Source organism: Sminthopsis crassicaudata, chromosome 1, assembly GCF_048593235.1.
Source record: "Sminthopsis crassicaudata isolate SCR6 chromosome 1, ASM4859323v1, whole genome shotgun sequence".
Classification (NCBI taxonomy): Eukaryota; Metazoa; Chordata; class Mammalia; order Dasyuromorphia; family Dasyuridae; genus Sminthopsis; species Sminthopsis crassicaudata.
The window spans coordinates 635,181,614-635,200,980 of NC_133617.1; the positions used below are offsets into that span (position 1 = coordinate 635,181,614).

General features: G+C 33.0%; 1 protein-coding gene across 3 annotated transcripts in view; it reads left to right on the top strand.

Moving 5' to 3' along the window:
- Positions 1–19,367, top strand: part of RIC1 (RIC1 homolog, RAB6A GEF complex partner 1) — a 135,897-nt gene that overhangs the window by 58,857 nt on the left and 57,673 nt on the right. For all 3 annotated transcript variants that reach the window (XM_074282866.1, XM_074282867.1, XM_074282868.1), the window contains one exon: positions 9,504–9,611. In XM_074282866.1, coding sequence (XP_074138967.1) covers positions 9,504–9,611 — 108 coding nt within the window. The remainder of the gene's footprint in view (positions 1–9,503; positions 9,612–19,367) is intronic.

The following is a 19,367-nucleotide window of genomic DNA, read 5'->3' on the forward strand; positions in this document are numbered from 1 at the left end:
AAAGGTGATATTAAAGGCTCTTATCGAAGTTTTAAATCAGTTTTTAAGACCAACCACATTATAAACTCAGTTTCTTTCATAGAGTAATCATGGCTCACTTCCTGCCTTCCCCTCTACTTCATTATACTATTGGCTGATAGATACTAAGACTTCCTTCTACTTCTTACATACTTCTTAAACCCAAAGAAAAACCTCATAACTGTTAGTAATTTTCAAATAAAATATATGAATACCAAACTTTTAGTTTTCAATTTTTTTTGTCATCATTCCTTCCTACTCTCAAGTTTCTTTCAGGGAGAAACGACAAAAGGAAAGAATAAGGCTTTTAAATAAAAACTAAACTGAATATTATGATGGATTATCTATTTTCTGTCTCATTGATGAAAAAAAGAATAGAAATTTTATGTTCCTGTCTGGAAGTAGTAAGATTTGTGCTTAAATATAAATACTGTGGTGTTTTGGGTTTTCTTTCCTCCAAGAAAATATTTTGATTTCCTAAGTTTGACTTTCGGCATGAAGACTTTTATGAATCTCCATGACTTGTAGATATATCTAAAGGAGGACATGAAGAGATCCCCTCATTCAGCAACAGATATTCCTTGAATATTTATTATTAAGTCTACTTAATGTGATTTATAGTATTAGATACTGGGAAAGATATAAATGAGAAGCTTAATGTGATTTATAGTATTAGATACTGGGAAAGATATAAATGAGAAGCTGTTTCAAACCTCAAACTTGAGAGTCTATTGGGGGTGTAATGGATCTTGAAGATAAATAGTATATACATTTTAGAATGTGAAAAAAGCAAAAGACCTCTGGCAGAGATGACAATGTGAAAAGTACCACCAAAGCCAATTATCTGAGAATCACCTCAGGGTTGATAAAAGTTGTGGATAAAACAGATTCAGCAAAACTAAAGGGAAAGACCACTGAGTTCGAGGATTGAATGTAGACTTCAATCTGGGGGCCAGAAGTATGTAAGGAAGCTGCTTTGTCAGAGGATTGATCCTGATCAATATATGATTTCTCAGTCAGGGACTGCCAGGAAATGGGGGGAAAACTATGTACTTTGGCTGTGGGGTAAGGCTCATGCCTGGCACTAAGTGGTGTCCCAAGCAAGGCATGATGGTAGGGAAGATGGGACCAGGACTAGGCTTTTCCATCCAGAACTATGAAAGGCAGCAGTAGAGGATCTAGATTGGAATAGGGAAGGACCTAATCTTAATATCATGCTATCTCTTTTCAGGCTGTGGTCATACACAGAATTTGGTTTTATCCACTCTAACCAAGGTCAAACAAGGGGACAAAATTTGCCTCTGATTCACTAAGACAAAAAACATAAGTAAGCAGAAAACATTTCTATTAGAATTTTTTAAAATTCCATATCCACTATTTATTAAGAGAAACCCAAGAAAAAATATCTCATAGGAAATAATTATAGTAATTAGAAGTAGGATTCCAAATGAATTAATTCATAAGGACTCCAGGAAGGAGGAGAGAGAGGGAGGATTGAAGGGGGTCAGGAGGAGGGAGAGAAAAGAAATTAAATCACTTGACAGGAAAATAAACAACTTGGGGGAGAGGGTGGCAATTTTTTTTTTTTTATGTCATGGACCCTTTCTCAGTAATGATTTTAAATGCATAGAAATAAAATAAATAGGATTATAAAGGAAGCAAATCATATTGAAATATAGTTATCAAAATATAAAAGGAATCAAATTTATAAGCCCTTTTGGGGGGGCTTTCTGGATTCTGGATAAGGATCCTTTGATTAGATGATAAAAAAAGATAATTCAAATAGACACTGAAAAATAAAATGTTGCAAATGTTTCCCAAAATTTATTCATTAATTGACAAATAGGAGAATAAAATTAAAATACTGAAAAATTGTATGAACATATGAGATGCTATTATCAAAAATTGTCTAGAGACCAGGATGAGAATTATTGGACTCCATGAATGCCATGACTGAGAGAAAAAACCCTGGAATACCATGTTTCAAGTAATCATAAAAGAAAACTGTCCAGATGAATTTAAATCAAAGCACAAAGAGAAAATTATAAGAAACCATGAATTGATTACTCCCAGAAATGTTATAACCAAAATTTAGAACTTCCAGGTTGAAGAAAAATACTGTAAATCAGAAAAAAAAAGAAAGATATGTGTGTCTGCAAATTTTTTTCACTTCAACATCATGCCTCCGTGGTGTTTTTTGCACTTCAACACCATGCGATTACTTTCATTCCATTCTCAGCCCTTCTTCAGTTCCTTTTGTGTATTGTCTTTCTCCATTTGAAAGCTCTTTGGGAGCAAGGGCTGTCTTTTAGCTGGTTTTTGGAAATGCTTGGAAAGAGGCATGATGTTGCTTAAGGCTAGACAGAATAAAACATCATCCAGAGACCAGAATCACAGAGATAGAAAGAAGACCAAATTGAAGAAGGAGATCGATGCTGCAGAAAATGTAAGCGTTTCAAATTTAGGAGGGATATTATACAATAAATGATAGTCAGGATATACAAGTTTCTTGGCAGGTCAAAAAAAAAGGCTTTGGGCTGAATTAAGGAAGATTAATTTCAATAGGAATATCTGTCAAGTCCAGGACGTAGATATACAAAAAATCAGCTCCACCAATATAAGATAGAAGAACAGGAAATATGGGGATTTTAGTAGATTGCAAACTTAATGTGAGTCAGCAGTGTGGTATATAATAGGAACACCCATTTGACACTCTCCTTACTCAGGTTTTAGAGAAGGCCTACCTTCATCATCAGAGACTAGTAAAGGAGTATATAATGGAATATGTCAAAAGTTCTGTGGAATCAGAAAGAAAAAGGATATTACCATCAATGATTTTAAATTTGTTAATAAAGAATGAGGCAGGGGGCAGCTAGGTGGCACAGTAGATAGAGCACCAGCCGTGAATTCAGGAGGACCTGAGTTCAAATGTGGTCTCAGACACTTAACACTTCCTAGCTGTGTGACCCTGGGCAAGTCACTTAACCCCAGCCTCAAAAAAAAAAAAAAAATGAAGTCACAGTCAAGACACAACTGAAAAATGACTGAAATATAGGTTTCATCATACATAAATTAGAAAAACATGGTGAGAACTCTTGAATCCTTTCTATAGTTACAAGAATTTTGTAACCATAGAAAGGATCACAGAAGATAAAATGAATAATTTTGAATATCTAATAAAGCTAAGATTAAAAGGGAAACAATTAACTGGGGCGGAAATCTCTATAGCAAGTTTCTCTGATAAAGTTTTCATTTCTCAGCTATATAATGAACTTGTTCAAATTTAAAAGGAAAATTTAAAAAATTTAAAAGGACTATTTCCTCATTTGATAAATGGTCTAAAGGTTATAAACAGAAAGTTCTTATAGGGAGAGACCCAAGATATCTTTAACAACTTTTTTTTTTCATTTTTTTTTTTTACTAATTTTTATAATTATAACATTTTCTTTGACAGTATATATGCAAAAGTATTTTTGTTTTTACAACATTATCCCTTGTACTCCCTTCTGTTCCGAGTTTTTCCCCTCCTTCCCTCCACCCCCTCCCCTAGATGGCAGGCATTCCCATACATATTAAATATCTTATAGTATATCCTAGGTACAATTTATATGTGCAGAACCGCATTTTGTTGTTATTGTTGTTGCAAAGGAAGGATTGTATTCGCAAGGTAAAAATAATCTGGGAAGAGAAACAAAAAAAAAAAAAACAATGCTCTCAGTTAACACTCATTTCCCAGTGTTCCTTTTCTGGGTGTAGCTGATTCTGTCCATCATTGATCAATTGGAATTGGTTTAGCTCTTTTCTATGTTGAAGATATCCACTTGCATCAGAATACATCCTCATACAGTATCATTGTTGAAGTGTATAATGATCCCCTAGTTCTACTTGTTTCACTCAGCATCAGTTGATATAAATCTCTCCATATCTTTAACAACTTTTAAACAAATTACAAATCATTACTAATGAGAGAAATGCAAATTCATATCATTTCGTCATCCTATTTCATGTCCAAAAAGAAAAGAAAATTATAAATCTTGGAATGGCTATGGGAAAACAAGCACATTTATGTACTATTGGTGGACCTAAGATTACAATAATTCTGTAAAACAATTTGAAATTATATACAAAAAATTCCCAAATGATATTTCATTTTGACACAGCTTTACCTTTATGAGCTTACTCCCAAAAGAGTTCAAGAAAAGAAGAAAAAAAGTCCTTTATGTATAGATATATATTGGATATATACTAAATATTTTTGATCTTTTGATGAATTTTTTTTTTGTGGTAGGCAAAAACTGGAAATTGAAGAGATGACCATAAATTGACAAATAATTAAATAAGTTGTGATATGAATTTGATAGAATATTGTCATGCTGTAAGAAGTGAGGAAATACATGATTTCAAAAAGACAAGGAAAAACATTATGAATTGTTTTGAGGTGAAATAAGTAGAACCAAAAGAATAATGTTATATCAACATCAATATTATAAAAATGAACAGTTTGGGAGGCCTAAAGGAATAAAGCAGAACCACGAGAAGAGTTTATACAATTATAACAGCATTTTAAAAATTCAGTAAACATATTAAGCACCTATTACATACCAGGCAGTATGCTAAGTACAGGGGATACAAAAAGAGCCAAGACCTCAAGGAGCACATAGTCTTAACAGAGAAGAAAACTTGTATTGATTGTAAATCAATACAAAGAAATTACATATGTGAGATAAATAGGAAATAATTAGCAGAGGGGGACCATTAGAAATAAGAGTTGGAATTATAAAATACTTAATAGCTTTGCAACCTGGACAAGTCACTTAATTCTGCCTCAGTTCCATTATCTACACAGTGAGCTGGGTAGGAAATGGCAAACCACTACAGTATGTTCTCTTCCTCCCTCCCTCTCTTCCTCCCTGAGACATCCAGCAGGCTATTCCAATAGTCAAGGTATTAGGTGATGGTGGCAGTGTCGGAGGAGAAAAGGAAGATTACAGAGGTAAAATTAGTCAGTCTTGGTGACAGATTGGCTATAGGCTATCTTTATAGTGGAAGATAATGAGTTTAGGTTGTGAATCTGAGACTCTGGGAGGATCTGTAAGAGCTGTGATCAATACATGCATATTTTAACAGGCACACATCATAAATACAGTAGAGGAACAAAGAATCCTTGTATCCTTGAAGCAATCTAAGAAAAAGAAAAAAAAATCATGTACAGAAATATTTATAATAGCTCTTTGTTTAAGGGGATTCAATCAACTAGACAAATTATAGTATATACTGGGGTGCTATTGTAATAGGGGGAAAGAGTTCAGAGAACCTGGAAAGACTTGTTTGGGCTGGTGCAGATAAGTGAGCCAGAATGAAAAGAACAATTTACCCAATAATAAAACTGTAAAAACAACTTTGAAAGACTTAAGATCAGTAAAATGAGCAACCATTTCAAAGGACCTATGATGAAGGATGCTATACCTATATCTAAAGAAATGCTATATAGACTGATTGAAATTATTTTGTGTGTGGACAAAGAAAGAAATGAAGAAATTTGATCTTGTTGACAATTTTTTTTTTTTTTAACAAGGGTGTAGGGGTTTTTTGGGGTTTTTTTGTTTTTTGTTTTTTTACTTTTTCAAGTTGTTGTTTGTCCTTCATTCTCAAAAGGTGCTATTATATCGGGGAAGTGATGCCATTGCAAGTGAATTAATTAGATTTCAATGAGGGGGACTGTACAAAGTCACCAGGTAATTTCTTCTCTAGCCCCATCTGGGTCTGCAAGTAAGATAGAGATCAGGATTACTGGAGATGGCCCCTAGATTCAGTGAGAGCTCCTTTTCAAGTAAGGGAGGGAGGAAGGAGAGATAGAAATAGATTTTTGTTTATTGAAAATAAATTAAAATGTTAAAAAAAAAGATTTTTGATTATCCCCCACAAGACTGAACCAACAAAAGAGAGTAAAGATTTAGAATACATATATCCCAAACTCACCTTTCAAATTTGAGGAATTATGAAATATTATAATTTATATTCATGAGTGCAGATTTCAAATATAAAGTTTTTTGGGATCATTTGTCATTGTATTCCCACTATAAACAATTTTTGATTACTTTTTCTTTCTTACCTTTTTTTTTTTTTTTTTTTTTTTTTTTTTTTTTTTTTTTTTGACATGATGACAGTACCTGAATAAAATGTCAGTTAAATATTGGTTAGTTTACCATATGGGCAACACTGGCCCTACACAATTTTCAGAGTATCATTATAAATTAGCCTGATGACAGTTGTCTGGTTCAATGGATGCACATTTATGCAATACAGTTATATATTGATTTGGAGTAAACCAAGCAAGAAATGAATATTAGAACCCTTAACGTAGCTCTCCTGTCCAAGGACACTTTTAATAGTCGAAAGATATATTTAAAAAGCACAGTAGATGGAAGAAAATGTGTTTTATAAAACACTAATAAAAATAACTTTGAATGCCAGAGTGCTTGATAGGTACAAAAAAAAATAATTAAATGAAAAAAGCTTAAGGACTTCCTACCTCTTTAAAGGAAACAGTATGGAGGAAAGAAAGAAATCATTCACATAGAATTTTTGGTACTATACCATATTTTTATTCCTTTTAACCTGTAACTAATAATCATTAAAATTTGAATACTGATTTTATATCAGAAAGTAAACAGACATTCCTGCATATGTACTCTCTTCAGGGACCTAAGTGCTTTAGCAAAATCAATATCCAAATTTTATAATGGAAATTTTGGAGATATTTGCTCCACAATATTTGTCATAATGCATCAAGTTCATTAAGTTAGGTACCAATTTAGAGATCTTCAGGAAATTTATAATATGCTTTTTGTTACTAAAATTCCATAAGTGTAATTTTAAAAAAATTATATGGTTATTTGATGTGCATACACAAAATAAAAGTAATGGAGATCTTTTTATATTACTTCCTTTCCCACTTCAGAGTCTAGCCAAACTGTCCTAATTATTCCTCACATAGGACACACCTCCCATCTCGGTTTTGTATTGGGTGGCCCACTGTCCCTCTTTATCCCAACCTCTTTATCTCTTTTTTTTCTTCACAACTTCAGGTGACAATCTTCTACTTGAAGCCCAATTTTTTCTCCCCTACTCCACAAGCTCTTAACGCTTTTAATTTTTAAAATAATTATTTTTATTTTGTATATAATTGCATATATTTAAGTCATGTATATTTTATTTCTGCTGATACAATGTAGCTTGATTGGGGTTAAGGACTATTTAATTTTTTTCTTTGTATTCTTAGCACTTTAGAAGAGTGTCTGACTCATAGTTTTGGTTGTTTTTTTTTTGTTGTTGTTGATTGATTTTTTTAACAGATTTTTTTGGTTTTGTTTTACTTTTGCTTCTTAAAATCATAAGTATTCTTTATTGGGCCACACTTCTCACTGCCCCATCTCAAATTAAGCAAATTTTTAAAAGGCAAAACCAAATCCCCCATTTCCTATTTACATAGCCCACCAAAACAAATTCCCATATTTATCATGTCTAAAAATGTATGCTTCTTTCTGCATTTTAAATGAGTGGCACATTTCATCTTCATTCTTTTGTACTTATGATTTATCATTATATTGATTACTAATATTGCCTAATACTATTAATTTAATATAGGTAAGTATTCTAAAGTCTTTCAAAGTTACTGTTCCCTATAGCACTATTATTATTTTTAGAGGTCTTTCTAGTTTCCTCTGAAATTATCCATTTCAACATTTTTATGGCATATTGTTTAGTCATTCTCCAATGGGAGGGCATCCCCTTATTTCTAATTTTTGGCTACCATGAAAAGAGCTACTATAAATGTTTTGGTGTCTGTATGTCTGTTTTTCTTTTTCATTTCTTTGAGTTATAGGCCTAATAGTGGTATCTCTTAAGTCAAAGGTATTCAGTTTGGTAACTTTCTAAAAATCATTCCAAATTGCATTCCAGAATGGCTGGAATTCATAATTCATAATTCTACCACTAGTATATTGTACCTATTTTCCACAGTTTTTGTTTGTTTGTTTTGTTTTGTTTTGTTTTGTTTTGTTTTTGTTTTTTGCTGAGACAATTGGGCTAAGTGACTTGCCCAGGGTCCCATAGCTGGGAAGTGTTAAGTGTCTGAGACCAGATTTGAACTCGGATCCTCCTGACTTCAGGGCTGGTACTCCATCTGCGTGCCACCTAGCTGTGCATTTTTTTCATAGTATTATTAATGATGTGGATTTGTTCTTTTGAAAACTGCCTATTAATAACCTTTGACTATTTATCTATTGGGGAATGGCCTAGTCTTATAAATTTGGAAATGAAATTTATATAGAAACTTGAAAGACTTTTCTTCCCTATTTGTTTGTTGTTTTTTTTTAAAATCTGAAAAATATTTCAGAGTTTGATTGTTATAGGACTGAATAAATAAATTAATAGGTAGAATTGTCATTTTTATTGATTCAACCTATCCATGAGCAATTACTGTTTCTCTATTTACTTAGGTCTGCTATTACTCTGCAGAGTGATTTGTATAGTTCCTGGATAAATCTCAGAAGTTATACTGCTAAGGAAGCAATGCCCAAGGCCCCTTACTTAACCAATAACATCCTACCCCCTAACTGATAACCAACCACAAAACCACAAAAAGACTTTCCTTCATAGAACTTGTATAATATTCACTCTTGTTTTGAACCTATTAGCATGTGATTTCCATTGCAATTTGGGACCCTCACATATCCCGAATAATCTAAGTGCATTCTGGGAAATCACATGCATATTGAGTTGTCTTTTGTTATTTTCCTTGTGTTTGTGCCTTACTGTTTTTCCATCAGCCAATCATAAGCCTTTCTACTATATAAAGGATCCATCCTGGCTGGGCTGCTGCTCCTACCTTTAGGATACATTACCCCAAATAAATGTCTATATCAAAACTTTGATTGGTTTGGAGAAAGTCTGAGGCTGAATTTTTTCAAGATGACATCATAACACACATCTCAACAATACTCCCATATATTTTATAGCTTCTATAGTTATTTAGAAAAGAATTTCTCTTTCTAGTTGATTTTACTGGGTTTTATTGGCTATGTATAGGAATTCTGGTAATTTATATGGTTTATGTTATCAGCAATTTTACTGAAGTTATTATTTAATTTTAAATGACTCTTGGATTACCTAAATATATCATCACATCATTTTCAGAAATCAGTAATTTTGTTTTCTCCTTGCATGTGCTTATTATCTCAATTTCTTTTTCTTGTCTTATTGCCTTAGGTAGAACTTTTTTATAAGTTCATATTTTTCAATGTTGTATCAAAATGTACCAAAATTTATTTGGAGCATTTTTAAATTTTAAAATTCTTGGGAAGAGAGAGAGGGAAGGAAAAAAGGAGAGAAGGAAGAAGGAGGGAGAGGATGAGAGAGTGAATGTGTAAAATTACAACATTGTTCTCATTATATGTCTTTAACTTTTTTTTTTTTTTTTTTAGAGGAAGTCCACAAGTAAAGGGAACACCTCATTTTAAGGAAGAACAGTATGCTCCTTCATTGCATCTGGAGATGAAAAAAGTACTGGATTTACAAGCATCTATCATTAGGTATACCATATCTCTGTTAGGTTCAACAGTTTGTTATCTCCTGGGTCCTTTGCTATAACACAGTGGTTGGTTACTCACAAATGTAGAATGGGTATATGAAAGGACAGGTTAGAGAATTGAAACAAAACTTTTATTTACTATTTTTGATGGAAGGAACTCTAATCTTACCGCAGATTTATTTTTATATCTTTAAATAACTAAAATCTCACAATCACACTCTTTTAATGTTTTTGTGTTTCACCAATGATGTCCAATGTAAATTGTTTGAATAGTCTTTTGAGTTTACTTAGAATTCATATCAAATAAATCCTATCCACATAATTTTCATCAAATCCTTAAAATATTGATTATTTTTATTTAGGCATTTTCCCTGATACTACCTTAGCTATTTCTGAGATTTTGATTGGGGGGGGGACTATCCCCCAAATCATATTGGCAAACCAGAAAGTGACAGTTTCTCTCATTTTGTTAAGTCAGAACTCTTGTGGAATGTGGAATGAACAAAAACAAGAACTCATTTCTACATATTCTGTATCATAATAAAATAACAGGTTATAATACCAGTATTGTGTATCAATTATTATATGCTGTTTTTGTATATTCAAACCAAAAAAGACAAAATGGATAATTGAGGAAAAAGGATAGTGGTGATTTGATTCTGACCTTTTCTCAGAGGGAAAAAAAAAATTCAAGAAAAAAGAATGGCAACAAAGAAGGTGTTGATGGTGGGGTATAATGCCTTCTTCCTGATGTGTCCTAGGAAGGGGTTTACCTTCATTGCTGACTTACAAGGCCAGTATTTTGTTAAATTACTTGGACTCTTCACTTAGTTTTAATATATAGTTCTTGAATAGACCTGCTAGAGATATAAGAATAAGGATTAGAAGGAAGTAAAGCATAGAGGCTAGTTGGCCAATGATAATGAATGGCTGTTCTACTGGTTGGCCGCTGATTCGGGTGAGTGTAATAAGGTTGGCTGTAAGGATTCAGAACAATGTTTGGGAAACCGGACGGAACATTATGCTTCGTTGATTGGCTGTATGGAGGAAGGGGATGATTAGAAGGATTAGGATGGAGGCTAGTAGAGCAAGAATACCACCTAATTTGTTAGGGATAGAGCGGAGGATGGCATATGCAAAGAGGAAGTACCATTCTGGTTTGATGTGAGGGGGTGTGTTTAGGGGGTTTTCTGGTGAGGAGTTGTCTGGGTCTCCCAGTGAGTCTGGGGAGAATAGGGCTAGAATAAGGAGCATGAGGAGTAGGAATATTAAGCCAAGGGCATTTTTAATAGTGTAGTAAGGGTGAAATGAGATTTCACTAAATCATAGTGGGGGAAGGAGAGAAGTAGAGATGGGAATTTACATAAAAATGTGGACAAGAAGGATAAATTGATAGAGCACAATTGATAAATTGAAGAGAGCACAAAAGCAGCAGAAGCATATTGCTTCCCGAAAAATATCTTCTTATTAAAAAGGCTAATAGATTTTCTCAGGGAAAGAATACTTGATTTAGAATGAATTTTAGGTGAATCCAAGATAAGGCTCACTATTCCTGAGTTTGGAAAGGAAAAGATCAAAGTTGTAGACTTATGCTTTTATTGTACTTTACTACACACAAGGTAGTATACCAGTGATCTTGCAGTCACCTACATGTATTTCACTCAGATATTTGTGTGCTCTTAAATCCCTTTATTTGCTTACAATCTTTTATCACATCTTTCCTGATACCTCACAATTTGAGAGAGAAGTAGGGAAGATAATGGGAGAAATAAGCTAGGATGGCATGGGTGTGTGGGATAAGAGAATAAATTAGCGGAATAATAAGCCTACCTTGCTACAGAGAGGGTCCTGTTTCTTCATACTCAATGAGAACTTCACACCTATATGGCCTATACTTCTCCCAAACTTAATTCTTTCTTTGGTTAGCTAGTTCAGTTATATGTATCTTCAGTGCTTAGATTCCTTATCTGCTTGTCTTTTCATCTGACTATGCTTTGCCAAACCCAACTGCTGTATTATTCTTATCTTCTGCCTCCTTCACTTATTTTCTCTTGCTGCTGAATGAAGTTGGAGAAAGTCATGAAACTGCTGATTGGGTCCACATATGAAATATGTTATCTAGTCCCAACTGGACCCTCTCTGTAGCAAGGTAGGCTTACTATTCCGCTAATTTATTCTCTTATCCCACACACCCATGCCATCCTAGCTTATTTCTCCCATTATCTTCCCTACTCCTCTCTCAAAGCTGTAATCTCTCCCTATCTGCTGGCTTTTTCCTAGCTATATACTCTAGATCCTACAGTCTTCATTTACTATCTTTCTATATATCTCATTCTGATTCTTGGTAAGCTTGCTTGGAAAAAACTATGTACTCAGTATTTTTTCTTTTTTTCTCTCACTTTCTTCTAAACCATTTTCTGGCTGCCATTTTCATCACTCAGTTGAATTTGCTCTTTCCAAAGTAATCAGTAATTTCTCATTTGCCAAATTAAATAGCCTCTTCTTAATTTCATCTTTGACTTCTCTGCAGTGTTTTGCACTTTTGATCACCTTCTCTTATTGTATACTTTGTCTTCATTGAATATTTGTGACTGGTTTCTTTTGAGTAACATTATACCTTGCTTATTATTCCTTCTAAGTTTCTTCTGAACTTCCTTTTTACCATTAAGAATACCATTAAGGCTACTCACCCATATCTACAATCTCAGTGTCCTTCATAAGTCCTTAACCTCACTCCACCTATCCAATCAGTTATACAAGCTTGTTTTTTTCTTTATAGCATTTTATCATACATGTCTCTTTCACACCTACCATCCCATTCTTAGGTTTTCATTATCTCTTTTCTGGACTATGTTAGTAATCTAATTGCTCTCCCTGTCTCATCTCTCCCCTTTCTTATATAGTTTCCATCCTGCTGACAAAGTGATTTTCCCAAAGCATAGGTCTGGGTACCTTCCTTAATAAATTCTCTCTTACCTCCAGAGATCAAATATAACATCCTTTATTTGCATTTAAAACTCTTCACATCTTGGCCCTTTTGTCCCTTTCTTGTGTTCTTTTTTTTTTTTTTTTTTTTTTAAATTTATTTAGAATTTTTTTTTCACAGTATATATGCATGACTAATTTTTTTTTTTTATAATATTATCCCTTGTATTCATTTTTCCAAATTATTCCCCCCCCTCCCTCCATTCCCTCCCCCCGATGACAGGCAATCCCATACATTTTACATGTGTTACAATAAAACCTAGATACAATATATGTGTGTAAATACCATTTTCTTGTTGCACATTAAGTATTAGATTCCGAAGGTATAAGTAACCTGGGTAGATAGACAGTAGTGCTAACAATTTACATTCACTTCCCAGTGTTCCTTCTCTGGGTGTAGTTATTTCTGTCCATCATTGATCAACTGGAAGTGAGTTGGATCTTCTTTATGTTGAAGATATCCACTTCCATCAGAATATATCTTCATACAGCATTGAAGTGTACAGCGATCTTCTGGTTCTATTCATTTCACTCAGCATCAGTTGATGTAAGTCTCTCCAAGCCTCTCCTCCTGCTGGTCATTTCTTACAGAGCAATAGTATTCTATAACCTTCATATACCATAATTTACCCAACCATTCTCCAATTGATGGACATCCATTCATCTTCCAGTTTCTAGCTACAACAAAAAGAGCTGCCACAAACATTTTGGCACATATATGTCTCTCTCCGCTCTTTAGTATTTCTTTGGGATATAATCCCAGTAGTAGCGCTGCTGGGTCAAAGGGGATTCATAGTTTGATAACTTTTTGGGCATAGTTCCAAATTGCTCTCCAGAATGGCTGGATTCTTTCACAACTCCACCAGCAATGTATCAGTGTCCCAGTTTTCCCACATCCCCTCCAACATTCATCATTATTTGTTCCTGTCATCTTAGCCAATCTGACAGGTGTATAGTGGTATCTCAGAGTTGTCTTAATTTGCATTTCTCTAATCAGTAGTGATTTGGAACACTTTCATATGAGTGGATATAGTTTCAATTTCATCATCTGAGAATTGTCTGTTCATATCCTTTGACCATTTATCAATTGGAGAATGGTTTGATTTCTTATAAATTAGGATCAATTCTCTATATATTTTGGAAATGAGACCTTTGTCAGAACCTTTACTTTTAAAAATATTTTCCCAATTTGTTACTTCCCTTCTAATCTTGTTTGCATTAGTTTTGTTTGTACAGAAACTTTTTAGTTTGATGTAATCAAAATCTTCTATTTTGTGATCAATAATGATCTCTAGTTCTCCTCTGGTCATAAATTCCTTCTCCTGAGGTCTGAGAGGTAGACTATTCTCTGTTCCTCTAATCTATTTATTATCTCATTCTTTATACCTAAATCATGGACCCATTTTGATCTTATCTTGGTATATGGTGTTAAGTGTGGATCCATATCTAATTTCTGCCATACTAATTTCCAGTTTTCCCAACGTTTTTTTCCAAATAATGAATTTTTATCCCTAATGTTGGTATCTTTGGGTTTGTCAAAGATTAGATTGCTATAGATGTACCCTTTCTTGTCCTTTGTATCTAATCTGTTCCACTGATCTACCGGTCTATTTCCTAGCCAATACCAAATGGTTTTGGTGACTGCTGCTATATAATATAGCTTTAGATCAGGATATAGCTTTAGATCAGGCCTTTCTTGTGTTCTTATACCACATATCTCTTTACAAACTATATAATCCAGCCATATTGGACTACTTGCTGATCCTCAAACTCAACATTCCATCTCCTAGCCTTCCTTACGTCTGCCTCTTAGAATCTCTGACTTTCTTTAGGACTTTGATTAACTAGTCAGTCACTAAGCATTTTTTAAGTGCTTACTCTATGCCAGTAATAGCTTCCTTGTACCTGTTTATATAATTCCCTGTACCTGTTTATATAATCTCTGTTGGAGGTTATATATTTCCTCCACTGGAATCTAGATTTCTTGAAGGCAGGGACTATTTTTGTTTTTCTTTTTGTCCCTATAGCTTAGTATAGTGCCGTTTCATGAGCTAATATTTTAGCTTGTTGTTTGATTGATTGATAAGTAGAATATGAGAGAGATTTGCCTTATGGTACTTGCACTTTTAGTTTTTTTCCTGCCTCTGTTATTTCTTATGATGTTGATTTGTTTTATATATTTATTTGTATTTATACATTATATGTGTTTATATAAGTATAATAGGCTTTTAAGATGTTAACATTTTTAAAAACTACTTTGAGAAATAGCATTAGTTTTTTGTTATTTTTTAAATTCTCTTTCTCAGTATTTACAGTACCTATCACAGTACCCTATCTCTTGCTATTGCCTCTTTCCATATTATACATTTATTTAAAAATTTTTTTTAATTTAAATTTTTTACTTTTTGCAATATGTATATATTATTAAAACTTTTTATTTACAAAACATGCATGGATAATTTTTCAATACTGACCCTTGCAAAACCTGTTCCAAATTTTTTCCTCCTTTCCCCCACCCTCTCCCCTAAATGGCAGGTAGTCTAAAACATTAAATATGTTAAAATGCCATGTAATAGACTTAAGCATTTTCTATTTCCCTGACACTTTTCCCATTTTTGCCCTGTTTCCTCATGCCTTTGATGAACATGATCCTAACCTTATAGTAGACTCTCCCCTTTATTTCCATCTGTCAAGTCTCTCCTATCTTAAAAAATGCAGCTTATGTACCACTTCCTACTTACAAGTCTTCCCTGATCATCCCAGATAAAGATCATTTTTAATTCTTCAAACTTCTCTCATCACTTTGTTCTCTTCTTTTCAGTTATCATTTTCTTCCTTATAATATATTTGTATGTATTTCCAGTTCTCCCTTTTTAGCATATATTCTTGTTAAGGGCAGAAATTCTTCCTTTTTGTTAATTGAATTTCTAGCACTTGGTGACATTTGGGTTTAATGTTGAATTTGTTGACCTTATGCCTATTGCCACTTGGTGGCAGCAAAATATGTTGCAGAGGAAAGAAGAAATAGGGTTCAAGAATTAACCTTTCCCAATTCACTGAAATACCAATTTAGTATACAGTGAGCTAGCAGAGGAGGAAAACCTGTCTTCAACATGGTATAAGATTGTATGAGTTCATTATTTGCCACTGAAATATTGAAAATATTAAAATTAATAGTGATAGGGACTGGGACTGTGATTTTATTAGGATATAGAACTCTGGTGAAAGCACCTTTGCAAGTTCAAAATTAGAAAGTTGCTTAGTATATTGAACAGTTTGGTTCCTTCCCCAGAGTCACACAACCAGCAGAGAGTGGAATTTTGACCTTCACTTAATTCAAGATTGGGTTTTTATCCATTCTTAACATTCTGCTTCTATTAAAAATAATAGTGATGTTAATAACATGGATTACTACTCATTTTGTTGCTTTATTATCCTTCAGAAAGTTTTATTTTATTTTATTTTATTTTATTTTGCTTTATTAGTATTGTAATAGCTGAGAATAAGCATTGTGGATGGACAGCCATCTACCTATGAGTTAGAGCACATGTTGACTATGTGATTCTGGATCAGTCTCTCATTCTCTTATCTCCTTTAACAATTCTCTAAAACTCCAGATTACAAAACAATTTCTAATCTACTTATTAGAGTTTCTTTATTAGGAGCTGTCCAGAACATTGAAATCCGAACAAGGACTTGACTCTCTAGCCATCTCTTCCCTTACCCCATTCCCTATAAATCAGTAGTGCCCCTTTAAAAAACAAATAAAGATTCACAATGCTACAATTATATGTGATACTACAAAAACAAAATATGTAGTGAAGGGAAAAGGAATAATGATTATCTCATAATGACATGGTGTGCATATTCTATATCATCATAAACATATTTAATAGTCTAGCAGAACAAATATTTTCCATAGAGAATCATTTCATTTATTGGCTTGTATTTCAGTCTTTGTTGAAAACTAGTACTTAATTGTAGATAAAAAGAATAGTAACATTTTGTATATTTAAAGAAACTATACCAGCAATTAACTGTTACCCATGTGTACCTCTAAAATAGAAACTGGAATTGAAAAATTATATGGTACAGTGATATAACTGTAATTTTCCAGTCTGGCAATAGAAACATTTGTTCTGTGGCACAAATTATTCCTGCTATTTTCCTAAGAAAGCAAGATTTACTTTTGTGCCAATTAATTTGCTGGCACTTTTAATTTAAAAATATGATTAAATGAAATGAGTTGTCTATCTCCCCAAAATCCTTCAGTAACTGCCATCGAAGCAGGATTTACATCTTAATATCTGTATCACCTTTTTTAGTAGAGAAAATCCAGTGTGTAGAGGTTTGCCATATAGGCAATAGGGTTTGATAGCCCTAAAGGTATAGCCAGTTTTAGTTATGTACATATGTAAACGTTATTGCAAAAAAAAAAAAATATATATCAGTTAGTGTAAGTTTTGTTCTGCAAATAGTGTCAACTGTTTTCTATTAGTTTATAGATCAAAAAAAAAAAAAGTATTTGTCAGTCATTTTTATTTATATAATTTGTCTTGACCTTCTACCAAAAAAACCCAGATCAGAACTGATTTTGCTGGCTGCTTTATCCATTATAAAAGGCCTGTCTTATATAAACAAATGACTTATACATAGTAACTCTTAACTTTGTATGTTCCACAAATGGACCTTCTCATTTTTCTTCCTAACAGTTTGCTTTTCCCTTGGGGTTTCAGCCCCCCCCAAAAAAAAAAAAAAAAAAAACCTCATTTGTTTTTTCACTATATCTCAGAAAGTCTTCTATTCTTGCCTCCACAACAACTGTTTAAAATATTTTTCTTCTCACCTTGGACAAGATTCTAGCCCCTACTTTTTTGGTATAATAGGCATTTAATAAATGCTTACTGACCAATGTATAAACCCAGTGCTTTTCTGAAGGCTGAGTCATTTTTATAAAGACAATTTCCCAACTTAGTTTTCTTTTAAGAAAATGAATTTTGTTTCAGACATCTATGTTTAAAAAAGTTTAGCTGGTAGAAAATAATAACAAATAAAAGCCATAGGCACTTAATGAACTCTAAAGGAGTCAAACTGAGTGAGCATAGTTCTCATTCAACTGGAAAGGTTCACTGATGTTCTCTTTTTGGTTAAGGTAATAAACATTCTTTCATTCAACAAGTATTTGTTCTGCTTTATGCCAATGAATGTGCCAAGTACTTGGAAATGCAGAAGACAAAAACTTCAGTAGTCATTTCTTTCAAATAGCTCACATTCCACTGAGAAAAATAATATGTATTCATATAAATAGAAAATCTTTTCAAAACAAATAGCAAGTCATGTTGGACTCTGGGTACCTTACCAGTAAAAGGGACTATCATAGCTTTCAGGCTTAAGGGTTTCCAAAATTTCCTTTTGCATTATAAACACCTGGAGTCCAATTCTGACTCAGTTATGACCCATTTAGTTATGACCTCTGTGACTTCCAGCCATTTTCTCAGTGTCCTCAACTGTAAAATGAGGGCTTTGGCTTATTAGATGAGGGATTCTTAACCTTTTTGTGTGTTACAGATAACTTTGGGAGTTTGGTGCCAAATACTGTTTCAGTATTATGTTTTTAAATACATAAAATACATAAGATTATAAAGGAAATCAAATGTTAACAATAAAGATATAGTTTGGTTTTTTCTCATCAAAGTTCATGGACTACAGTTGATCCTATGTTAAGTAAAGCTGATCAAAACTATGATATCACTAATCCATTTAAGTAGCTATTTTATCTGGAAATCTTAATGTATGGCATAATTCCTTGACTTCTTTAACAAAGAGTACTGGAAAAAAATTTTGAACCTTAATGATTCAAGCATTATTATGAATGTCTTAGATCATGCTATTATGATTTAGTGATAGTGACTTTTGAGGTTAATAAACTAATAAGATTTACAATTGGGTAATAGTTGTGTTTTCTTTTAAATGAGATTTCTGGTATTTCCCAAATTTTAATACAAGCCTGTATTGTGTTTGAATATATATGTTTGTGCAGGTATACATATACATACATATATATATATATATATATATATATATATATATATATATATATAAATAGAGAGAGAGAGAGAGAGAGAGAGAGAGAGAGAGAGAATCCATATTTAAAAAAAAAAAAAAAAGAGCTACCACTCAAAATAATGTATTAAAAAAAGACTTCATTCTTTTTGTTTTGGTTGATTTGATAACTAGATAGAAGAATGGCTTGTTTTCATGAGGAGACTTTTGAACATGCAAATGTACAAATTCTTCTTCACCAGCATGGACTGTAATAAAGTAGTTTGTTCCAGCAACCAATTGAGTTTAAATTGCACAATCTTAAACCCTGAAGACTTCATATTTTTTTTCTTTTAAAGCTGTGACTTTCCCTCCTGAATAGCATTTCAGTTGTCACTGGCTTCACTGTTGAAACTCCCCCTGCACTATCCATGTAATTTCTGGACACAATGAGGAAAAGCAACTAGATGGAATCTTAACAGAGTTGAGCTTGAAAACCTAAGACTTGAGTTTGAATCTGTATGACCTTACGTTATTTAAAACTTTTCTGGATCTTAGTTTCCTCACCTGTAAAATGGGACTATTGGGCTTTTAACTCTAAATTCCACTCTGTCAGTAAACATGTATTAAGCATCTAGTATGTGCAAGACACCGTGCTAATTGCTGGTGATTAAAAAGCAGAAAACAGTCCCAGTCCTTGAACTCACAATCTAAAAATCACAATAGATTT